The sequence below is a fragment of the Dama dama genome, chromosome 15, assembly GCF_033118175.1.
Source record: "Dama dama isolate Ldn47 chromosome 15, ASM3311817v1, whole genome shotgun sequence".
Taxonomy (NCBI): domain Eukaryota; kingdom Metazoa; phylum Chordata; class Mammalia; order Artiodactyla; family Cervidae; genus Dama; species Dama dama.
This window is the reverse complement of record NC_083695.1, coordinates 57,391,326-57,417,491: the sequence shown is the minus strand read 5'-3', so window position 1 is coordinate 57,417,491 and position 26,166 is coordinate 57,391,326. Positions and strand designations below refer to the sequence as shown.

Sequence of the window (26,166 nt, the reverse complement as noted above, 5' to 3'; positions counted from 1 at the left end):
TGCCTTCAGTCTTTCCCAGCATCAGGGTCTTTTCCAATGAATTTGCCCTTGGCATCAGGTGGCCAAAGTTTTGGAAGTTCAACTTTAACATCAGTCCTTGCAATAAATATTCAAGATTGATTTACTTTAGGATTGATTGATTTGATGTCTTTGCAGTCCAAGGGAGTTTCAAGAGTCTTCTCCAATACCACAGCTCAAAAGCATCAAATGTATAATAGAGATTTTAGACTTATGATTTTTAAATGGAATATTATAAATTAATTTGACTAAATTTGAAAAAAGAATGTTTAAGACAATTTAATATTTGTTTTATTAGAGTAAGTTTAGTTTATTCAATTCACAAGATCGTTTAGCTGTGAAAGTATTACTTGTTATGCTCAGAATTACAGTGCTTATAAAGGAAAATCAAATATGGTAGTACTATAAGTGTAATTTAAACCTTTCAAGGTAATTGAATTGACTAGAATGTAAATGGGATTAATTTTTCCAAAATTTAGTATCTTTTTGAGTTGCTCAAACTTTACTCAGAGATGCCCTTGAAAGTCATTATGAGTGTATTTATGTATTTAAAATAGTATAGTTCACAAGTTGACTTTATTATTTTAATTAGTTTATATCAAAACATCAAGAATATTAAACAAACTTATCTGTGAATAAAGATAGCAATAATCCATTAGTTTTAAAGTGGATTTTTCACAAAGGTCAAGTCCTGTGCCAACATATATGGTTCTAACAAGTGAGTTTGTTTTCACTTAGCCTTTCTCAATAGCCACTGAAAACCAGATTTCAATAGGAAATGTCCCAAACACAGTACCCCGTTTTGAGCCCTGAGTCCTTCCTGACCCTGTGAGAACTTTTCTTCCCCCTTCAACTCTGCTTCCTTCTTTTCACATGTCACCATTGGCAGAGTAGATATGACTCAGAAACCGGTTCCTCGGGGTTGTAACATTAGATGACGCAGGACTTGGGTCATTCATTACACAGTAAACTAATGCCCTCGTTTCACTGGGTTGGGCTCACTGGAAGGTGTGTTGCTGTGGGCTGCTAGAAGAATACTCACCGGCGTCAGAAGAAATGACTTGCCGCTGACCGCCCTGGGCTTCTAGAGACCTTTCTCTGGACTGGGAAGGATTGGATTAACTGGGAATACGTCAAGAAGATTCAAGAAGCTGTAGAGGTGAAGTAAATCTGTGAAGGACCAGTATGGGAATCCTATACTCTGAGGTATGTAAGTTCTCTGGAAATAAGATTCCCAGGGTGTTAAAACTGGCTCCTGCTTTTCAAATGGAACTTCCTATCCCTGTTACTATGTCTCCTTTTCTTCTGTCTAACTTTCTGTAAGAGCATTAAGTCAAAACAAGGTCCTGTGTGCTAGTCTTTTTGATATGTTTAATATTTTTACAGCAATATTATTTTGCAGCTCTAAAACTTTAGCTAGACAGAGCCATAGCGTGTACAAGTCATGATGTCCAGATGTTTATGGGGGTAATTTGGACCCATAAAATGAAGTTTATGAAGATAGAGTTAATGGAGTTGTGTTTTCTGATGTCAAATATCCAGGGGATAAGGAAAAATTGTCCTCAGCTGAATTTTCTAAACAGACAACAGATAGCCTGGTTCTTTTATGGAACCATTTGTATAATATAGAGTAACACCTTTCTTCTTGGTATTTGAAAGGAAATTCACCTCTAGCAATTACTAATAAAGCCTGCCCCTATATAGAAGACAGATAAAACAGAATGCATTTTGATATTTTTCTTTTCACATCTGATGGATACAGAAATACTTTCTCCTATATTGAGAGTAACCAGTTAGAATCAAATAGATTTTTACTAATGTTTTAAAGGAGAACAGGAGAGTGATGTTTAAACAAGAGTCCAGGAGAGGAAATGATGTTATTGTTCACGATTTGCTCCCTCTCCTCTCTGACACAAATAGCCTGTCTGTCCGCATTTCATTGCAGACGCTTGAAACCTCTTTCAGCAGTGGAACCTCTTTGGGTGGTTCGTCTATTACTAAAGGCATTTTCTCAGTGTTGGCAGTTTTGTCTAATGCCAGGTGTGGGTTTGTGTTTCTGTAGTCAACTTGTTCTTTAATTAGTTTATATTTCTAGGTATGTCTTGCCCAGCGACTTTAGGCTGGTGAAAAACCCACATAGATGAAAGTGTCAACATGTATAATATTCTAAAATGCTACTCTGGCTTTTCTTAAACCCTAGATTGCCTAAGCGCTGGGGAGAGGAACTTGTTGAAAATGCAGTTTCAAGGGCCCCCACCCCAGAGATTCTGCTTCACTCAGTTTGGGGTAGGGTCCAGAAACCTGCTTTGTAGAGGAGCCTCTCAAGTGATCCTGATGTAGGTAATCAGCTTACCACCTCTTGGGAAAGAAACATTGGTTTAGGCTAGTGCTTTTCAAACTTTAATGTGCATACAGGTCACTCAAACATCTTTTTCAAATATAGATTATTATTCCGTAGGTCTGGCTGGGCCTAAGATAATGCTGCTGGGCCAGGACCACAGCTGTGAGAAGCCAGGCTACAGTTTTAGCTGTTCCCTTCTCCAAGGGATCTTCCCAACCCAGGGATTGAACTCAGGTCTCCTGCATTGCAGGTGGATTCTTTACTAACTGAACCAACAAGGAAGACCAGACTGTAGTTTAGGCCCCAGGAATAATTACTTACAGAAAATCTCTGTGTGAGCAGCGTAATTGTTAATGGCCTGCTGATGCGGCAGGTGGTTGAGTCAAGGCAAGGCAAGACATAATGAGTTACTTAGCAGTATCAAAGAGAATATCCTCAGAAGCAGAATGAATGGTTCACTTTTCAGATATATCGAGGACAAAGCAATGTGGAATTTACTGTGATATTTGAAAGCAAATACAACAACCACATGCACACACACATATCACATGCTTACACATATCCATAAAAGACTTTAACTTACCCAGAAACTCATAGGTAATTATTCAAAGCTCATAATTAATATTGAATCATGGATAGTATTGACTGAAAAACACATGCACAACCTTAAAGTTGAGAGTTATGTTTTATTCAGCAGACACTCTGAGGATCTCAAGCCCAGAAGGCAACATCTCAAGTAACTCTGAGAAAACTGCTCCGAGGAGGTGAAGGGGAAGCCAGGATATATAGGAGCTTTGCAAGCAAAGGCAGGTAGTAGGAACAGATGATTACTGTTAACAAAAGAAAACTAGATATCTCAAGTTAAAGAATTTAGTGCTTTTCCATGTATGGAAAGACACCAGAGTCTGGGCTCACTGAAATCACTTCTTTGATATGCATCTCAGTTATCTCGGGCCTATATTCTGGTTTTCACATCCTGAGTGTTCTCGGGGCTCACTGTAGGGAGTGGCCGCAATCTGCTGGCTTCCAGATGGCAGGTTATTTGTTTTCTTCCTGAGTTCCCTCAGGGCTCATCAGGTCACCTTTGATGGTCAGAGGTGGCTGCAGTCTTTGATGACTCTGACATTCTTTGTTTACTGATATGTCAGGCAATAAGGTAGTAATGGGATAAAAGGTATTTCCATGCAACTCAGTATCAAATGATACTACTCAAGTAACTCAAAGAGGTACTTACAACTTGGGCTCACATAGCATCTTAACAAAAGAACAACGAGTTTGTAGATCAGTGGCAAGATGGAAGGAAAAGAACTTTGAGTTCCTAAGGCAGAAAACTGAGGGAAGGCAAATACATAAGATAGCTAATGGAAGATGAGGGCTGGTTTCTGTAGATTGCTTTGTTGCCTTCTCTGGGCTGACAAAGGTAATTTTGTGTTTCCTGGTAGAGAAGGAAGGGAGACACCTTCACAAATTTATATCCTGCTTTTAGTTAAATAGGAGGGCAGAGAATAATCTTTGTATCTACTTTTTCTCAATTGCTTTTACCTTAAAATAACTGTTCCATTAAGAGGTGAAAATTGGGGTGCATATTCTGCTATTCTTTAGAGTCTTGCATTGCTAATAGTTATGCTATTTTATATTAATAGCTATTTATATTAATACCTAGCATATATATACTTATTGAGATACAACTGACATTACATTAGTTTCAGGTGTATAAAGTTATGATTCAATATTTGTATATATTGCAAAATGATCACCACAATAAGTCCAGTTAACATCCATCACCATAGTCACCAGGCTTACATTGCATCCCAATGACTTACTCATTTTATAACTAGAAATTTGCACCTTTTGACTTCCTTTACCCATTTCCCCCACCTTTCACCTCCTTCCCTCTGTCTCAGGCAACCACCAATCTATTTTCAATATTCGTGTGTGATTTTTGTGTGTGTGTGCTTGATTTGTTGTTTTTCATTGTTATTATTTAGATTCTGCGAAGAGTCAGACATGACTGAGCAACTGATCACAGCACAAAAGTTAGAGCATCTGGTATTTATCTTTTTCTGTGTGACATACTTCACTTAGTATAATACCCTGAAGGTTCATCTTTGTTATGAGCCCCTGCTAAGGTACTTCAGTCATGTCTGACTCTTTGCAACCCCATGGACTATAGCCTGCCAGACGCCTCTGTTCATGGGATTCTCCAGGCAAGAATACTGGAGTGGGTTGCCATTTCCTCCTCCATCTATGTTGTAACAAATGGTAAAAGAAATTTGTTCCTGTTTAAGGAAATGGCAACCCACTCCAGTACTCTTACCTGGAAAACCCCATGGACGGAGGAGCCTGGTAGGCTGCAATCCATGGGGTCGCTGGGAGTCGGACATGACTGAGCAACCTCACTTTCACTTTTCACTTTCATGCATTGGAGAAGGAAATGGCAACCCACTCCAGTACTCTTGCCTGGAAAACTCCATGGACGGAGGAGCCTGGTAGGCTGCAGTCCGTGGGGTCCCTGGGAGTCGGACACAACTGAGCGACTTCACTTTCATGCACTGGAGAAGGAAATGGCAACCCACTCCAGTGTTCTTGCCTGGTGAATTCCAGGAATGGGGGAGCCTGGTGGGCTGCTGTCCATGGGGTCGCACAGAGTCAGACACGACTGAAGCGACTTAGTAGTAGTAGTATGGTTGAATAATATTCCATTGTAGATACAGATGTACCACATTTTCTTTATCCATGTATTCACTGTTGGACATTTAAATTATTTCTAATATATTTTTAAGAAAGAAGGAGAAACTAACACAACATCGTGAATCAATTATACACCAATAAAATTTTTTTAAAAATAGAAGGAGAGAATGAGTGGGTGTCCCAGAGTCATTCCTAATGCCTACAGTAGGGGATATGCTCAGAGCTCAGTGAGAGAACCTAGCTTGGAGTGATCACCCCCGGTTACACAAGCCAGACTTTTAAACAGGGCTGATTCGTTTAAACTCTTATCACACATATCTGTTCATACTGTTTACAATAATAACAAACATGTACTTTGGACTTATTATGTGCCTGGTTGTGCCTGCCAATGCAGAACACATAAGAGATTCAAGTTCCTCCACTGGGTTGGGAAGATCCCCTGGAGGAGGGCATGGCAACCCATTCTAGTATTCTTGCCTTGAGAATCCCATGGACAGAGGAGCCTGGTGGGCTACAGTCCACACGGTTGCACAGAGTCGGGCATGACTAAAGCGACTTAGCACACATGCACACATGAGGCAAAGACAGTTTCAGGAACCTGCTCAGAGTTAATGCAACTAGAGAGTATTTACTGGCTAGAGACCTGTGTACATTCAGGGAAATTCTGCTTACCTGCTGGTGAACCTGCTAAACTCTTTCTCTAAAGCTCTCTAAACAGGTATGTCACCCTCCATAAAGAAGCTGGTCTTAACCACTCTGCTCCCCATGAAGACACACTACGGCCCTTTCCCTTAGAAGAATAGGGTACTAAATCCAGGTGCCAGTGAGGTACATCTTACTCTCAGCTGTAAAGAAGTGTTGCACTGGAAAGTATTGTTGCAAAACAAAAATTAGAAAGCAGGAATATGTATAAAAACTTAAAGAGCTCAAGAATTAGTGCTTAGGAGACCTATAGAATCTTCTCTAAGCTCTTATACTTGTCAGCTGGAGAATCAGGCCCTAAGAGGAATATCTAGGGAATCATACAATAAATGATGTAGCACTTTAAACTTTAGGAAAGTTTAATGTTAAAATTACCTGTGAACAGAGGTGCTTACAGACACACACACACTCTTAGTATTAATGTTTTAGAAATGAATCTATTTTTCAGATAGGAAGATGATGCCATAGAAAAAGAGCATATGGTTTAAAGAAAAGGGGGCTCATATTGAAATGAACAGTGTCCAGAGAAAGCAATTTCAGCTGAGCAGGGCTTTTTGGGAGAGCTGGTACCCCTGAGGAGGAGAGCTCAGTGGGGAGAGAAAGAGAGATGTAATGAGTGGAAAGGCCATTGGGATGGAAATCCAGAAGACCTTGAATTTAGTCTCCATTGTGCCAGAAACTCTTGGCCCTTACAGGGAATCATTTAACCTCTCCAAGTCACAGTTTTGATACACATAAAACAAGAGGGCTGGGTGAGATCCAGTTCAGCATGAAACACTATGTCATTCCAGATGAGGGAAAAGGAGAAGCAAAGGCAGTTGAAAAAAAAAAAAAATCCCTCCTCATAATTTTACAAGCTGTATCTTCTTTGTTTGTATATTGTCCCTTTGCAAAATTTTGGTGTTATGTATTTAAAAAGAGCACCAAAGAGCACCCCGTTGTTTTCTTGATTCCTTCCTTGTATATTTTAAGTATTTTACAAATGATGATAAGGTACTAAATCACTTTTCAAAGAGGAAATGATAACTTCAATGTATGAGCAGAAACTGGGGCTAAGTGCTAATAAATATTTATTCACACATTCAGTCATCTATTTGTTTAATCAACAATACTTATTGATCACATACTACATTCCAGGCACATACTAGTTCCTGGCACATAGTGATAAGAAAATAAAAGTGGATCTGGACCTCTTGGAGCTACCAATGTGAAATGAATATACAAACTGGAAAAAAAAGAACTAGATGCACTGAAAAGAGGAAGCAAGGAAAACAACAGGATAAAGAGTATCTAAGACAGGTGTATATATGGAATTAGATTTGACCTGAAAGGCTTCTCTGAGATAGTGACATCGAGCTAAACTCTGGGCAAAATGAATCAATCTTAGACTCTAGTCTTGGGGATAGTGTCCTGGACAGAGGATGTATGTGTGGAGAATCTGAAGCATGGGAAGTTGGGCCAACTGGAATAACCAAGCAGTGTATGCAAGGCATGCTGATGAAAGCAGTTCTTCTGGGTACAGGCAATAAGAAGTTTTATCATCTATTCAGAACTTGTGCTTGCATGCGTTCAAGTTGTGTCTGACCCTTTGTGACCCCATGGACTGTAGTCCATCAGACTTCTCTATCCATAGGATTTTCCAGGCAAGAATACTGGAGTGGGTTGCCATTTTCTTTTCCAGGGGATCTTTCTGACCCAGGGACTGAACTCACATCTCTTGTATCTCCTGCGTTGGCAGGCAGGTTCTTCACCACTGTGCCACCAGGGAAGCCTGGAATTTAGAGATTAATGAATCTGACTCTGGATTGATTTGCTTTTGGTCATCACTGCTCCAGGGATTCTAAATAATGTCAGCTTAACATGGTCCTCCACACCCTTGGGCAGAAAGTCCCAGAGTACAGGAAGCAGTAAGTGTAAGACTAATCTCTGGCGGTCTCGACCGGTAGCAGCTTGAAGCAGAGTTTGAGCTCCTGGCGGATTGGTGTCAGGCCACGGCAGTGAGAGTGTCAAATCCTGGCCACCAGACCACCAGGACCAGTGATCGGTGACAAGGCCCTGGCCCCTCAGCTGTGTGCAAATGAATTTCCATGTAGAGAAGGAAAGTTGTGAAGCAAGTAAAGTGTTTATTAGGAGGAAAAAGAGTACATATGGAAAGACACACAGGCAGGCTCAGAGAGAAAGAGTGCTGTCCTCGTGGTAGTTTGAATTACTTTTATGGGACATTTCTTCTGGGTTTCCTTTGGCCATTCACCTTGCTTGGCTTGCTTCTGATATATTTGGTGCATCCCAGGACCCTCCTAAGTGTGCACATGTGTCTCTTAGCCAAGATGGATTCTAGCAAAGAGGCCTATGGGAAGTTGACATCACTTACTATGAGCTGATGCTGCCTCCCTTTCTGACCTTCAAGGAGCCTTTCTGCACACGTGTCATCTGGAAGGTCTCCTTGCCTTCGAGAATGAGGAATATGTGATCTTTTATCTCTTACCTGGGTAGGGCTCAGCTCCTCTCTTGCTCCAGCTATTTCAGAGTATCTGTCCACGGGGAAGAAATTCCGGCTGTTCAGACTGGGGCCCGTCTAGCTCCTGCCTCAACACGACTTCCTCCTCAAAGCTCTGAACTTACTTCTTTGGTGGTCTGAGCTGGTGGGGAGATACAGGGCTTCTGATTTGCTAAATCTAGCAGTGAGAACCCACACTTCCTCTGCCCCTTCTCCTCAAACAAGCCTTTGCCGTCTCCTGGTCCTCATCCCTGACCGCAAGGCTTATCAGTCTCAAGTGTGGTAATGATGCTTCTTTAACTTTCTGGCGGTGAAGACAACACCACGTTCTCAAGAGGATCTTTGTTAGAGAAACAACACAAAATAGATAAATGTGTGCCTTGCCTTGATTTCCCCTTCACTGTTACTACTCCTTATAACCCAACTACTGCTGAGACTATCCTTCACATAACATAAAGGCTAGTGGATGTAAAGATGAAAGACAAACAGCAGCAACAACAAAAAAACACCTTGTGCCTTTTTAAAATTTGTCTGAAAGAAAGAATTTACTAAGAAATTTAAGTCACAGTATGTGAAGAAAGGAGTCATCAGAAGGAAAGGCTTGAGATTTATTGTACAAGTAAAATTAAACCTTCATTATTGTTCCCTAAGAGTTCTTGAATTGAAGAGGAAGAAAATCCTTTCTCGACTTTTCTGGGAAAACTTTTCATTAATATACAAGGCTCTCTACCTGAACCATGTTGCATCAAAAGCCACTTATCCTTCTCAGAAGTTGTTAGGGAATATTTTAATCCACCGCCCCCCCCCACTCCTTTTTTGCCATGCCATGTAGCATGCAGGATCTTAGTTCCCCAGCCAGGGATCAAACCTGTGCTCCCTGCATTGGGAGCGCAGAGTCTTAACCGCTGGACCACCAGGGAAGTCCCAGGGAACATTTTAAATGAGTGGATCTTCAGCATGGAGATGGTTAATAAGCAGCTTATCAAGGCAGAGTTCCACATCATTTTTCTTTAGACTGACAGTTAAGGAAGATCCTCTACACTTAAAGGGAAGCAATACTGAGAATGGGCATGGTGGGGGAAACTTTGCTTTTAGAGAATCTATAATGGTGCAGGCAGCTCAGTTTCTTGCATGTTACTAAAAATGCAAACCCGTGGACTGTAACCCACCAGGCTCCTCTGTCCATGGAATTCTCCAGGCAAGGATACTGGAATGGGTTTGCGATTCCTCTCTCCAAGGGATCTTCCCAACCCAGGGATTGAATCTGGGTCTCCTGTATTGGCAGGTGGATTCTTTACCCTCTAAGCCACCAGGGAAACCTGAAAAGGTGGGATACAAAGTGGGACAGAGGTGGGCTTCTAGCACCCAGCTCTCGACTATTTTTAAGGCCAGACATGGACACTTCCTCTTCTTCAGGCTGATCTGTGAATTAGATGGGCATGAGGAAGATAAGCAGGAGAAAATCAATCAAAAGTTTGATAACATGTTTACATGGGAGAGACCCAGGAAAACTGAGTAGCTCGCCAAAATGGCTGAAATCTTCACGTTAAATACCATCTTCAGCTAAATATGCAGAGGATGTCGGGGTAGTGATTTGAGACTTCAAAGGGGAGGAAGGCAATTCGCGTGAAGATGAGAAAGCAGAGAACTTCCCTGGTGGGCAGGTGGCTAAAACTCCATGCTCCCAAAGCTGTGGGCTCAGATTTGATCCCTAATCAGGGAATTAGATCCACATGCCATAGCTAAGACCCAGTGCAGCCAAAAAAACAAAAATAAACATTTTTCTTTAAAAAGATGAAAAAGCAAACATTCAGTAGATGGATGTTTGCTGGGCCTGCAGAAACAGTGGGACACAAAGTAGACTCTGATCTTTAGGCTTTGCTGAGTTTTCCCCATATTCCTTGCAGAGATCTCTGGTGATAGCTCTATTCTGGAATGGGCCTTTTTTAAAAAAAAATTATAGTTGATTTACAATGTTGTGCCAGTCTCTGCTGTATAGCAAAGTGATTCAGTTTTACATATACATACATTCTTATTTTTAAATATTTTTTCTATTGCAGCTTATCCCAGGAGACTGGATATAGTTTCCTCTGCTGTACAGTAGGACCTTGTTGTTTATCAGTTCTAAATGTAATAGTTTATTTATATCCACCAACCCCAAACTACCAGTCCGTTTCTCTCCCTCCCCTCAGCCCCTTGGCAAGCACAAGTCTGATCTCAACCAATCGTCTATGAGTCTGTTTCTATTTCATAGACAGGCTCATTTGTGCCATATTTTAGAATCCACATATAAGTGATATCACATGGTATTTGTCTTTCTCTTTCTGACTTACTTCACTTAGTATAATAATCTCTAGTCGCATTAATACTGCTGCAAATGGCATGAGATTTTGTTTCCATATAGGTCATTACTGGGCATTGAGTAGAGCTCCTTGTGCTATACAGTGGGTTCTCTATCCCATCATTACTCTTTCAGTAATTATTTATCTGATAACCATCTCTGCTCATCTTCACTGGCTTCTATGTTTTTAAAAAATAATTATAAGGGTATAGTTTATGTTAATTGAAGGTTTATTATGAGTCAGATCTGAGCTATGTGCTTTATCTATACAGTCACACTTAATCCTTTTTGTAACCTAATAAAGAAGATGTGATTATTAAATGAAGAAACAAACTGAACACAAATTGTTTAAGTTGTCCAAAGAGCACAGTTGTTAAATGGCAGGGCTGAGATCGGAACCTAGAAACTTTGCTTCCAGTGCCTGTATTTATAACCACTTGAAACTACCACCTTGTCTATAAGGGGGGTAGAACTTTGGCTGGACCCTGATACTCCCCTCTGGGTACCCACTGGCTCCCTCTTAACTTTCACTACCAAACTTACAACCCAATCCAGTATTCTTTTCTGGGAAATTCCACAGATAGAGAAGTCTGATGGGCTACAGTACACGGGGTCGCAAAGAGTCAGACGTGACTGGGTGACTGAGTACAGATTCCTTGCCACAGATTCCTCTCTGATCACACTCTTTAATTCTTCTTAATCCGAGTACTCAGGCCCATATAATCTGCCTTCTGCCCAAGCCTGTGTGAAATTGATCTCTGAATGGTCATTAATGATCAGATCCAACCATCTTTTCTTGAACTTGACTTTCTTAATTCTATCTTCCTTCTTGAAACTTTTAAACTTTTTCTTTTTTCAGCAGATATTGCTAAACACAGAAACTGTGTATCTAGGATATAGGGAGCCTAGGAATGATGGAAAGATAAGATCAGGTTAATATTGTAAGTAATGTTGCTCAAATGGGATTGAGAAAACACGCCAAGGCACTGGGCAACTCTTGCAGGCAAACTGCCCACTTTTCCTTTCCTCCTCATATTTAGCTCTCAATGAAGATTTTGAGCAGCCCAAGCAGAGGGAACTTTGTGTGGTGTCCTGCGTGAACTGTGGGCTCTTAAAATGTTTGAGTAATTTAAGAGAATCTGGAAAGCCCGATTACGACATAAAAAACTCCACCTTTTTAAATATTGTCAATAAAAATTTTAGAAAAAGAAAAATTAACAATTTGGAGAGGATGTCTAACCAAGCCAGGAAGACACTTTACTTTTTAACAGAAAAATTAACTCTAGAACCACCTGTTTTTAAGTTTTGGAAACCATCACTTCCCAAACGCTAGTCCGTCAGTAGTAGTGATAAGAGGCAAAGTTTCACAGGTCTATGGTTAAATTTTTTAAAAAATGAAATGGGTTTTTCCAAACAATTAAATCTAGCTAATATGACAGTTTTTTCCTTCTGATTACAGACTGGCATCTGTTGTCAGTGCTTTTATGACTCCGAGCTGCCCCCTAGTGGAGATAGCATGTAGAACAGCATAGAATTTTCTCATCTGCTTGTACAAGTCATCCAACAAATCACTTCTGTGTGATGTCTAAATAAAAGTTGAGAGTGAAAGTGTAGTCGCTCAGTTGTGTCCAACTCTTTGAGATCCTGTTGACTGTATGTAGCCGCCAGGCTCCTCCGTTCATGGGATTTTCCAGGCGAGAATACTGGAGTGGGTTGCCATTTCCTTCTCCAGGGGATCTTCCAGACTCAGGGATGCAACTCACACTTTCTGCATTGCGGTCAGGCTCTTTACCTTCAGTTAGACATAACAATTTAATTTTATAATTAAAAAAAGCTTTGCCTCCTTTGCATTTGGGCTATATCTTTTTCTGTCTTCTCTTGCAACCACTCTGACCACTATTTCTTTACCTGTTGGCAGATATTGCTAATTAATTTAATTAATACTTGTTTTAGTCACTAAATTATGTCCAACTCTCTGCAATTCCATGGACTGCTGTCCACCAGGCTGCTCTGTCTGTGGGATTCTCCAGGTAATAATACTGGAGTGGGTTGCCATTTCCTCCTCCAGGGGACCTTCTTGACCCAGGGATCGAACCTGTGTCTCTTATGTCTCCTGCATTGACACGTGGATTCTTTACCACTTGCCACCTGGGAAACTCATTAGCAATAATAATAACTTCCATAAACTAAGTATGATTCATGTGCTAGGTATTTTAAGTGCTTTTTAATACTGTCTAATTAAAATCAATCTGAAAATATTTAATGTTTTTCTACTCTTTTCCCAGTGCTGACCAACACTGCATGAAACTGATCTCTGAATGGTCATTAATGATCAAATTCAGCAATCTTTTCTGGGGCTGCTGTGGTGAATGAAATTAAGTAGTCTCTATTCATGTAGAATTTCTAGCCTGCGCTTCAGTGCTTCCCCTCACTCACTGTGGCCTCAACACCTCCTGATTCACACTGGTGGGAAACATACAATTATAAATAAGAAAAGAGGTATAATTATGTCAGTTGCTGTAAAGGAATGCTGTAGCCAGGAAAGACTTAGATAATAGGAAAATAAGTTATGACATGAAGGATAAGCTAGAAGTTAGCCAGGTGAGGAGAGAGGTGAAAAGTGTTTTGATTTGTTTAGCTTGTTTGTTTTCTAGAGGGGGTAGTAAAGGGCAGAGGCCCTGATGGGGGAATTAAACATCGGCTTCCCTGGTGACCAGTGATAAAGAATCCACCTGCCAATGTAGGAGACATGGGTTTGATCCCTGGGAAAATCCTCTGGTGAAGGAAATAGCAATCCACTCCAGTATTCTTGCCTGGGAAATCTCATGGACAGAAGAGCCCGGCAGATTACAGTCCATGGGGTTGCAAAAGAGTCTGACATGACTTAGTGACTAAGCAACAACAAATTGAAAAAAAGAGAGAAGTCCAGAGGGAGAGCAGAGCGGGGAAATTAGGCAAGATTAGGTAGGTTCAGAAACTCCCATCATGCATTGCCAACTTCCTTATAATTCTTTATAAAATAAAAAGCATCTAGTTGCAAGTAATTACATAATTCAATATTTGTATATTATTTGTCTGAAATAGGTCTTTCCCACTGTGCAGAGTTCCTTGGTGGGGTGTGCGGGAAGGGGGCAGGTGGTCATATGTCTTTGACCCATTACTTGGCTGCCCTGAACTCCTCCCATAGGCCGATTTCATTTTAAGTAAAATCCTGCTTTCCTGACAGACATTAATCCATGAACCCAACATATGATTTCCTTAGCGAGTTGGTAATATTGTATTCATCCTTTCACTCACTGGTCTTGGATGAACATGCCTGTGTGCCAAGCAATTCAGGAAATCATGAGGTTCTAGTCCTTAAGACTAGACATAATGGAGACCCAAGATCTCATCTACAAAGCAGAGGACTACTGTTCCAAAACACAGAATTTCAAGGTATCAGGTGATTTTTTTTTTTTTTTCTGCTGTAGTTTAATTATTCCTGTATTTAAAAACCTGCTTTTGTTTTCCTCTCCTCAGCCCATCTGCCAGGCGGCCTATCAGAATGACCTGGGTCAAGTGTGGCGGTGGGTGAAGGAAGATGGCAACTATATCAATGTCCAAGATGGCTTTAATGGAGACACCCCCTTGATCTGCGCTTGCAGGCGGGGGCACATGAGAATTGTTTCCTTTCTTCTGAGAAGAAATGCTGATGTGAATCTCAAAAACCAGGTGAGGCTGTGACCACGGTAATGCCTTTCCCCTTGGCCCGGTGGAAGCAGTGGACGTCATTTGCTTGTTGTTTGCAGTTCTTAATATCAACAAAAAAATTTTTTGGCCTTACTTTAGAGAGACTGACGCTTACTGAGGCCATGTTATCAGGCTAAAAAGCAAAATAAAGCATAGTTCCATGAGCAGGTATAGTTCCATGAGCAGGCATATTTTGTGGGTTTTGTGGCAATTATGTCCTTGCATTTATGAAAAAACAAAACAAAACAGGAATGGTTCACTCATTTGTCTGCAAAGAGCATCTTCCTTTCTTTTCCTCCTTCTCCTCCTCCCCAGGCTTCTGTTTGCCCTTCTTCTTTCCCTGCTCGTCTTCCTCACTATTACAAAAGTTAATTGGCAAGAGTCCCTGGAAAACAAGTATTGACCTGGTACTGCTATTTCATTAGTTAGTCTTTTGTCTACCATGTCAATGTTCTGATCTCCAGAAGATTCTATAATTTGCTTATGGAATAAAAGAATTTCAATAAGAAATTTGCAAACAACAAATATGAGGCTACTTGAAACCAGACAGGAGATGCTGTGAACATCCTTTCAGAACCCCACAGGAACGTCCAGTATTGGCATCACAGTAAAGCCAACATTTAAAGGACACTGAGTAAATATAAAAAGTCACTTTTTCTAATAACTGTGAATGCCCAGAACCCACTCAAGTACATTCAATGACAGAAAATAGCCCATAAGGCCCCACCTGCCCCATCCAAGTCACTTCAAAATCCACATTTGGAGTAATAATATATTATCAGAAAATGGGTCACTGCTGGACCTTCTTGTTTGTGCTTCCCATTTTTTGTGTTGTTGGGTTTAAAAGCACGTCATGGCTGGGCTGCATCTAACAGATAGGCAGTTTAATGGAGTGTGACATGATTGCCCCAGCACCCAGCTGAGGAACCAGGTGGGTGGCCTTGTGGTGAGAGGGGGTGGCCAAGACAGATGTTTCTGGGTTCATGCCCTCTCAGGAAACTTGGTGGTTAAGAGGCTGAGAGATGTTTGTCAACACTGGGAGGAGGCAGCTTAGCTCTGTTTGGCAGAGAACCTGAGCCAGGCTGCTCGTGGAGATCATGGAAAGGACTTCAGTGGATATTTAAGTAGAGATTTTATGAGAAGTGGTATTTGGTTTGCAATTTTAAAAATATTTTTAATGTTTTTTTTAAAGGTTTAATCAGTTACATTTTCCCCCATTATTAATTCTTACACATTAATAATTTGAACTGGTGCTTTCTCATTTCTTAGGTCTGTGAATTGCCTTCAGGAAGTTCCCCTAACCTAGGAGTTAGGAGTAAGGACTCCTAACTGGAGTCCTTAAAAACAAACAAACAGAAAGCTCTGGTGTACCATTGATGATTAAGGAGGGGTGGTGGTGGTAGCTTAGTTGCTAAGTCGTGTCTGACTCTTGTGATCCCATGGACTGTGGCCTTCCAGGCTTCTCTGTCCTTGGGAATTGTCCAGACAAGAATGCTAGGGTGGGTTGCCATGCCCTCCTCCAGGGGATCTTCCCAACTCAGGGATCAAACCCAAGTCTCAGACCTGCACCTCCCACATTGCAGTTGATTCTTTATTGCTGAGCCACCAGCAAAGCCCAGATTAAGGAGTAACTATAGATTTTCATATTAAATTCAGTCCTTTGTTTATATCTCAATGTATCCCCCCCCCCAAACTGAAATGAGTGTAATAATCCATTTTTTGATAATTTGTAAAACATGCATTTTATTTACTGTCTTCTTCTGTGGCCCAACTTTTCCTTTAGACTGTACTGTGTTCAATATTCTGGTCAATGGAAAATGGGGTTTATTTGTTAGATGTACTCTTCAGAAAAGGGTGCCATGGGTACCACAAAAATAAAAATCACAGACTAAAGTTTTTGATATTATAATTTCAAAACCTGAATTTTGAAAAAGTTTTTTTATTAATAAAGAGTCCTTTTATGAATTTTTTAGAAACAGAGAACCTGCTTGCATTACGCTGTGAAGAAAAGATTTACCTTCTTTGATTATCTACTCATTATCCTCTTAATGCCTGTCCTGCTTATTGGGTATTTCCTCATGGTGAGTACAACACTCATGAGATGAGTGAGTAAGAGATCGTCAGCATGAGTCATTAAGTTTTGCTACACTGGTGAGATGTAAGTAAATGGTAACAAAAATAAGCTCTTGGTTTGTATTCTATAAATGGCATTACCAACATATATGCAATGCTATGATTGAAGTAAAGAAAGAAGAAAGGAAGCCAGGTTAATCAATCAATGATTAAGTAATCTATGCAATGTTTATTTGGAAAAATAAATTAATTTTGATTACAAATCTTCTGAAGGAAAAGCAAAAATTCTAAATATTAAAAATATTTTCTCTCTCTTTTTTTTTTTTTGTAAGGAGAGTGTAAGTCTGTACATATCTTTCTGAGTTTCTAACTTTTACGACAGATCCCAGGAGATTTGCACCAGAAGCTGACAAACATAGGGGATCTTTACAGAGAATTTGAAGCCCACTTTTCCCCTTGGTTGATTTATTCATGCTTGAGGGAATCTTTGGAGTGCAGTAACCTGCTTACATAAAGAAAGATGCAGTTGGTATATGAATACAGTCATATTATGAGTAGAAAATGAAGCTTGAGATTTTTTTCCCAAATAGAGTGACCAATTTGCACTGACTCATTCACTTTTTCCCATCTGGTTCTTCTTCTGGCAAGTTCCATGTTTGAGAGATGACTCAACATATATGCAATTTATTAAGTGACCAACTCCCTTCCCTTCTTGCTAATAGACTATGGGTGTCAGTTATAATAGTCAACATAAGCTCCAGAACAAACTCTGCCAGTAGGCAATGTGATTATCTCCTTGAGTAATTAAATGTTATAAATTTTGAAGAACTATAATTAAATATGGTAACATTGATTCTGATGCTTGGATTTATGAGAGAGGAAAAACTATAATTCACTGACAAACATATAATCTGTTTATACTCTCAAAAAGTTCTTTAAAATGTATATTTAGTCCACAGCATTTGAGTATTTGTAGTTTTGTTGTGTGTGTGGGGGCAGAATCTGCCATTCACTTCCAAGCCTTTTTAGAGATTATGAAGAAAAAGTCTCAACTATGATTGGTCAGACTGTTTTAGAATTTGGTGACACACAAACTTGCTCTTTAAAACAGTACAATGTTTTTTTTTTTTTTCCCATTTATTTTTATTAGTTGGAGGCTAATTACTTTACAGTATTGTAGTGGCTTTTGCCATACATTGACATGAATCAGCCATGGATTTACTTGTGTTACCCATCCCAATCCCCCCTCCCACCTCCCTCTCCATCCCATCCCTCTGGGTCTTCTCAGTGTACCAGCCCTGAGCACTTGTCTCATGCATCCAACCTGGGCTGATGATCTGTTTCACCCTTGATAGTATACTTGTTTCAGTGCTATTCTCTCAGAACATCCCACCCTTGCCTTCTCCCACAGAGTCCAAAAGTCTGTTCTGTACATTTGTGTCTCTTTCTCTGTTTTGCATATAGGGTTATCATTACCATCTTTTCAAATTCCATATATATGTGTTAGTATACTCTATTGGTCTTTATCTTTCTGGTTTACTTCACTCTGTATAATGGACTCCAGTTTCATCCATCTCATTAGAACTGATTCAAATGAATTCTTTTTAACGGCTGAGTAACATTCCATAGTGTATATGTACCACAGCTTCCTTATCCATTCGCCTGCTGATAGGCATTTAGGTTGCTTCCATGTCCTGGCTATTATAAACAGTGCTGCGATGAACATTGGGGTATACATGTCTCTTTCAGATCTGGTTTCCTCGGTGTGTATGCCCAGGAGTGGGATTGCTGGGTCATATGGCAGTTCTATTTCCAGTTTTTTAAGGAATCTCCACACTGTTCTCCATAGTGGCTGTACTAGTTTGCATTCCCATCAACAGTGTAAGAGGGTTTCCTTTTCTCCACACTCTCTCCAGCATTTATTGCTTGTAGACTTTTGGATAGCAGCCATCCCGACTAGTATAATGGTACCTCATTGTGGTTTTGATTTGCATTTCTCTGATAATGAGTGATGTTGAGCATCTTTTCATGTGTTTGTTAGCCATCTGTATGTCTTCTTTGGAGAAATGTCTGTTTAGTTCTTTGGCACATTTTTTGATTGGGTCATTGATTTTTCTGGAATTGAGCTGCAAGAGTTGCTTATATATTTTTGAGATTAATCCTTTGTCTGTTGCTTCATTTGCTATTATTTTCTCCCATTCTGAAGGCTGTCTTTTCACCTTGTGTATAGTTTCCTTTGTTGTGCAAAAGCTTTTAAGTTTAATCAGGTCCCATTTGTTTATTTTTGCTTTTATTTCCAATATTCTGGGAGGTGGGTCATAGAGGATCCTGCTGTGATTCATGTCGGAGAGTGTTTTGCCTATGTTCTCCTCTAGGAGTTTTATAGTTTCTGGTCTTATATTTAGATCTTTAATCCGTTTTGAGTTTATTTTTGTGTATGGTATTAGAAAGTGATCTAGTTTCATTCTTTTACAAGTGGTTGACCAGTTTTCCCAGCACCACTTGTTAAAGAGGTTGTCTTTTTTGCATTGTATATCCTTGCTTCCTTTGTCGAAGATAAGGTGTCCATAGGTACGTGGATTTATCTCTGGGCTTTCTATTTTGTTCCATTGATCTATATTTCTGTCTTTGTGCCAGTACCATACTGTCTTGATGACTGTGGCTTTGGAGTAGAGCCTGAAGTCAGGCAGGTTGACTCCTCCAGTTCCAGTCTTCTTTCTCAAGATTGCTTTGGCTATTCGAGGTTTTTTGTATTTCCATACAAATTGTGAAATTATTTGTTCTAGTTCTGTGAAAAATACTGTTGGTAGCTTTATAGGGATTGCATTGAATCTATAGATTGCTTTGGGTAGTATAGTCATTTTCACAATATTGATTCTTCCAATCCATGAAAACGGTACATTTTTCCATCTATTTGTGTCCCCTTTGATTTCTTTCATTAGTTAAAACAGTACAACGTTTAAAGTTGGAGCCTGGGCAAAAAAGATGAATTACAGTGAAAAAGTCAGCTCTGATTGCACATGTATTATATTAATTCATGGGGCCTGAAGTTGTAAATTTGTGATGCATAAAGAATAAATGACATGAGAGGAAATAATCTGGGAAGTGATCAGAAAGGATTGTGCTACATCAGAGGACAGGAGGAGAAAGGCAGATATTGAGGTGGGAGGGAACTGCAAAGAGAAGACAGCTGGATGGAGCTTCTTAAATGATAAAGGGGCTTTACTCCAGGACATGCCCATTTGAAAAGGGACAGCCATTCTTCCTACACAGTGGAATGGTGTGGGATGCTCAAAGTGTCCTGTGATCAGAATCTCAGAAGACTAGGCAGGAAAAGTGGATTTCTGAGGAGCCTAGTTAATTTCATTCATGTTTTCAACCATTCACCACATACTTATTATAAACCTTTTATGTGCCAGACAGTGTGCTGATATTAGGAATACAATGATGCACCAAATAGGTTTGGTCCTTGTCCTCATGAGAGTTAGATGGTAGTGAAGAATGAGTCATTCAATCAAACAGTGAAAGAAACTTATGAAATTCTCATGAGGTAGTTGGTACACAGAGGTGGTCAATGGAGAGGGATGTTGCCTGGATAGATAGGTCAGAGAAAGCCTGCTGGAGGAAGAGCGGCATAGGGTAAGATATTTACCAGGCAAAGAAGAAAGAGAGGAGGCTTCTAGGCAGAAGAAACATTCAGTGCAACTCTTCTATGGCACAGGGGAGTCTGTGGGGATGAAAGACTAACAGAGGCCAATGTGGCTGGAGCAAGGTGAGCCAGGGGGTGTGGTTGAGATGGCTGAGGCCATAAGTGGAGAGCAGAATATAGGGATTGCCACAGGCTGACGATTTTGCTTTTGTCCCAGAGCAATGGGATGTTATAGAAAGGTTTTGAGTGAGGAAAGGAAAGACAGGTCACTGGACTCCAACGTCAGTAGGATTTGGCAGGCCTGGGATGGCACCCTAGATTTTGTATTTCTAGGTCCCCAGATGCTGATGCTGCTACTCCAGAACCACACTCTGACAACCATGACTTTCCCTAGTTGTTACTGGAGGGCAGGGGAAAGGTGGGGAGAATTTAAGAATGATGCATAGATGCAGGGCGATGTTGGGATTAAAATAAAGCCTATTGATGGGAATATTCCAGATATAAGATGGAGACAACGTTTGTAAATAACCCTCTCTTGTTCTTCTTGTGCTTGCTGTTGTAACAGGTGTCAAAGACGAAGCAGAATGAGGCTCTTGTACGAATGCTGCTTAATGCTGGTGTCGAAGTTAATGCCATAGACTGTGTAAGCTTGCATTTGTAGTCACTTTGAAAGGACATTCAAAATGGTATTTATGGGTAGTATACTTGTCTCAAAAGAGTCAGACATGACTTAGCGACTAAACAACAATACTTGTCATCTGTAAAGTTGTTTGTTTTTTATTTTGTGAAACACTTGAACATTTAGCTGCTCCTTCCTCCTTTCTTGCCTTTCTTCTTCCCTCCTTCCTTCTTTGCCTCCCTCCCTCCTGCCCTCCTTTCTCTTCTTCCTTTTTACTGTGTCAGGCAACCTTGAGATTGCCACTGAACTCATGGGATTAATACTTTTATTGAATATAGTACATTTTTTAAGAGAACTGCTCCACCAGTAGTGGGAAGTTAATAAAAATGGAGGCTCTGATGACAAAATTCCATTCTCAGTAGTTAAGCTGCAATCCAAATGCCTGTGTATAAACCTTACCAGTTTTTATGTATGCAAGTTGTGGGAAGTTTTAAACTTACCTGACTCTTGGGTTTCCTCATCTGTAAGATGGGGACATCACTAGTTCTTACAAGGCTCATCACGTGATGCACAGAGCAGAGTGACTGGCACACAGTAAGTGCTCAATGAATCCTAACAGCTTTTGCAGCCAAAACCCCAACCCACTGGTGAGAAGGTCCCCAACTGCAAACTAGGGAAAAATAAGGGCAAAGCTCAAAGAGAAATCCAAATGACAATAAAAACAGTGATAACAGAAGCAGTGTAAGCTACCTTCTTCCTGTTTAAATATAAGATCTTGTTTTCACCTTTTGCTCCATACCCTTGCACTCATCTTCTCTTGCATGATAATAAAGGGATCAGAAGTTTACTTGCATGAAATTTTGCTTATATTAGCAAAATGAAATTTTGCTTCCCAGTTCTTTATTGAAAGGGCAGGCAAGTTGAAATTTGATCCTAAGAAAACCAATATTCTTAGGTTTTCTTTATGATCCATGCTGTGTACATCCATGCTGTGTATTTTATGCTGTGTACATCTGTGTGTGTGCATGTTTATTACTATTTTTCTGTGATAGAGAAAATGTCTCCACCCCTGTTTGCATTATTGTAATTTTAATTTTGGTTATATTGGTATTGTTTAAATGGAAGTAGCACACTCTGTCTGTGTGTGTGTGTGTGTGTGTGTGTGAGAGAAAGAGAGAGAGAGAGAGAGAAAGAGAAAGAGAGAGATACAGGAGGAGAGTGCCCAAGAGAATATATTTATGAAATGAATGTTTTCCCTTTTATTTAAGTTAGAATTTTTGGATTAATTTGGATAGACTGTACATCATCAATTTTTTAGATAACTTTGAAATATATTAAGTAAGATTGTTTAAGAAACCTAAAAGATTTGTTGCAGGTATTGCTTGGTCTTCTTATTTAGATTCAAAAGGTGTATTTCTTTTTTTCAAATAGTTTTTGCTTTTAAGTATTGTCTAACCATTTGTGGTTAGAGACTGTATTGGATGACTTCTGATGTCTTATCTAATTCAAGATTCTGCTTATTTAGTGTTATTTGTACAACTGAAAATATGTAAAACACATGTAATGTGTTGAAAGATCTTTTCATCCAGAGCTTCTTAGTTTCTAACTTAGTAGTTGATGATTTTAAACTTGCTACACCAAGGATGTATATAAATGAGTCAACAGAGAATGTATCTATTTTTTAAAATGTGTTCATAATATAATTTCAAACTTAATTCCCCTTAAAAAAGGTTTAAACTTTGCCTATGACTGAAATTTCCCTAGGATATTTTTCTCATTATCTATGTCTCTCTCCATCTCTAGATAGAAAAATAACATTTTTGCATACACACAAGCACATACATGCAGACACACTCTTCCCCCACTATTTTTCAAAAACCATCTGAATATTAAGGTCCATTTCCCAAATCTAAGTAATGCAGTACAGTGCATTTTTAGGGAATTAGGTCCTATTTATTTCATATGGAAAAATTCAGATCCAGATCTTCATTTAACATGTTATCATTTAATAAAAAATAAGTGGTTGCAGCATTATTTCCTATGATCTTAGAAGAATTTCTGGGGAATAAGATCCAGAGTCAATTTTGTTAGTCTTGACAGTCATAATATTTCTTCACTTCTTGAATATTATTATTCAAAATCATAGTTGTTTGGCTGCTTTTTAAAAGACAAAATTTTGGGCATGAATATCTCAGCTATAAATTTCCTTTGACTGTCAGTTGTGTTTTAAATTAGACCTCCCTAGTAGATCTGCTATTGTATAATACATAAGATAAGCTACAACAAAGCAAGGATGGGTAATGACTATGTGGACCAACATTGATCTTGTAGGTTTGCTATAACATTTGAGCACCAGCAACCTTCTTCAGACTGGAGGGATTTTGATTATGAACCATAAAGGATGATATTTGTAAAAACTTGGGAACTCTTTAAGAGAAAAGATGGTAACATAATCAAGGTGGTGATTGCCCAGAATTGTAGAAAGAAACCTTGGGATAGTTCAGCATTAGCCTTTTATAAGCAGAATTTGTTTAGTCTGGAACAGAAAACAAGAAGGGAAGATATGGATGACTTATAGGATGTTGATAATATACACACTGAGGCACAACAGACTTTTTGAGCTTAAGAAATGTAATTGCATGTGGATGGTTTGCAGACTGTTGATTTGGCTTAGTTTTACAAGACAAAATATGAAAAGTACTTGCTAAAGAAGCCACAGGTACAGTGTGTAAGGGTTCCGATGGATCCGTTGCATTGTTGGTCTTTTGTGTTTCAGTATGGCTGCACCGCGCTACACTATGCCTGTGAAATGAAAAACCAGACTCTCATTCCTCTGCTCCTTGAAGCCCATGCAAACCCCATGATAAAGAATAAGGTAAGGATCTGGGGACCACTGTCTGAGGTCCTTCTATCAGCATCACCTTCTAACGTTGGCCTTGTGTTGATGTAAATAAATTGCCCCTGAAGTTGTTAATAGCAAATTATTAAGGAATCAAGTTATCCTATTAAAGTTAGAACCCAGTGACATTCAAAGCCCTTGCCAAGCCTGTGAGTCAGTCACACTAAACTGTTTACTAGATCCTTTGCAATGACATTTGACTTTCTTGGTGATAATTATAGTTTCTTTTTCTTCTCAGCATGGTGAGACTTCCCTGGATATTGCACAGAGATTAAAATTTTCCCAGATTGAATTAATGCTAAGGAAAGCATCATAATCTTTGCAATCTCATGTGAAGAAGTAGCAAAAGGCCTGGATTGTGTCTCAATCTTGGACTGTGGGTCTGCAGACCACACAACCTGGAGACCCCCATGGTATGGGGATAAAGTTGGTTGCCATGGGTAACATTTTCGAAGAGCTTTGTATTTCTAATGTTTTTTGCTCAGTGGAGTTCATTATGGTCACAATCCTTCTGGGGGAGACACTAAAGATGTTGGACTCTCCACATCAGTCAAAACAAGGTGATGTTTCAAAGTCAATCTCTTCTGAAGGAAAGAATCAGTGTTCTTCTCTCTTTTCAGTTGCACTGCTCTTATAAAGAGGCTGTCCCATCCATATCCTGCCCCAAGAGACAAACTGTTCCTCTAAGGCTCCTTTGAGTAATAAGACCAAGAATCAAGCATATATATTCATACAGAATGGTATATGTATGTGTGTAGGTTTAGAGATTTATATGTAAACATTCAAACTTCAACAAAATCATGTATCAGTTATCAACAACAGATATTGGCAAATGCTTCAAGTAAGAGCTTTTTTTTTCCCTTACAAAGAGCCAGTGTACCAGCACATCTCTAGATGTTTTGCTATCAGCTTGCAAATTAGAGCCATCTTGATTTCAAACATGATTATGTGACTATCAAGTTGTTTGTTCAAAAATATTTTTATGATTCTCTTGTGAATGCAGGACAGTTATTAACCTTGTTAGTGTATTTTTTATTGATAAAAATATTGTAAATTATTTGAATAAAAGAATTCTTGACAAGAAAGAACTATGTGATGAGGTGGTATCTGGATTAAACTTCTAGAGGAGAGATAGTGAACATTGAAATGTCTGTCTCAAGTTCTTTGTCAGTGAGAGAACAGAAATGAGCACATTTAAAAATGACTGAATTTTGCAAAGCAAGACTGCATCATGAATATTTTTAGCTATGGACTACACAGTGTGTAGTAACAAATGCAGTCTAAGAATGAAAGATTTACCATCTCCAAACAGAACAAAGGTCTAATAAAAAAATAAAATCCAGGAAAATTTACTGAACTCTGCACAGTACCTTAAGCACATACTTTTTGAGGGAAGTAGTTGTGTGTAGATATAGATTCTGAAGACCTTAAATGTCTCTTACTACATTATCTAAGATCCATTCACATTGAACTTAGTTATAAGGTGACTCTGAAGATTAAAAAAAAAAAAAAAGTGAAACTTCCAACAAATTGCCAGAATGCCTTCAGTTTGGTGTCAGAGTTCTGCAAAATCACCATACCATGTAATTCATAACTGTTGTCTTTGAAACTGTGTGAAAAATTGAACAATTTTCTAAAGAAATAAATCCAGGTTTATAAACGAGTTACTTTGCCAACAAAGGTCTGTCTAGCCAAGGCTATGGTTTTTCCTGTAGTCATGTATCGATGTGAGAGTTGGCTTATAAAGAAAGCTGAGCGCCAAAGAATTGATGGTTTTGAACTGTGGTGTTGGAGAAGACTCTTGAGAGTCCCTTGAACTGCACGGAGATCCCACCAGTTCATCCTAAAGGAAATCAGTCCTAAATATTCATTGGAAGGACTGATGCTGAAGCTGAAACTCCAATACTTTGGGCACCTAATGTGAAGAACTGACTCATTAGAAAAGACCCTGATGCTGGGAAAGATTGAGGGCAAGAGGAGAAGGGGACGACAGAGGATGAGATGGTTGGATGGCATCATTGACTCAATGGACATGAATTTGAGTAAACTCCAGGAACTGGCAATGGACAGGGAGGCCTGGTGTGCTACAGTCCATGTGGTCGCAAAGAGTCAGACATGACTGGAGCGACTGAGCTTAATTGAACTGGGTATGATTGCCTAATAACAGTACCTCTGTTAAGATCAAAGCATAATGTTGTATTATGTTCATGATATTTTAAAACTTTCTTCCTGGTGTTTAATTTTTGAAGGCAGAAACCTTGGCTGGACATTTGTAGCCAGTAGGTCTCCTAGCAACAATCTGTAAATTATCAAAGAAGCTTGAGCTAGAACGTAGGTACTGAAATATGCACACATGCTTTATTGGAAAAACTCATAAATATCCTAGAAGATAATCTTCTTTGACTCTTAGCTATGAAACTTGGCCTTTTCATCTATACTGTACATTGATTTTTCTTTTTTGATTAAAGCAACTTGGCTTCCTGAGGTAGTGTTATTATGTCTCTGTAGCAATAAGGTAAAAACATCTAGCTTATTTTTTCAAATTCAGCAACCATCTGGAGCTTCAAGACCTCTGACCCCAATTCATCATTTTACTTTATTGCTCCA

General features: G+C 39.4%; 1 protein-coding gene across 1 annotated transcript; it reads left to right on the top strand.

Annotated features, from left to right (window-relative positions):
* The first annotated feature begins 992 nt into the window (after positions 1-992).
* Positions 993-26,043, top strand: ANKRD22 (ankyrin repeat domain 22). The gene is made up of 6 exons (XM_061162120.1): positions 993-1,224; positions 14,110-14,301; positions 16,293-16,400; positions 20,607-20,684; positions 23,437-23,535; positions 23,798-26,043. The coding sequence occupies exons 1-6, from the start codon at positions 1,204-1,206 to the stop codon at positions 23,873-23,875; spliced, it is 576 nt and encodes a 191-aa protein (XP_061018103.1). The 5' UTR covers positions 993-1,203; the 3' UTR covers positions 23,876-26,043.
* Positions 26,044-26,166: the final 123 nt, after the last annotated feature.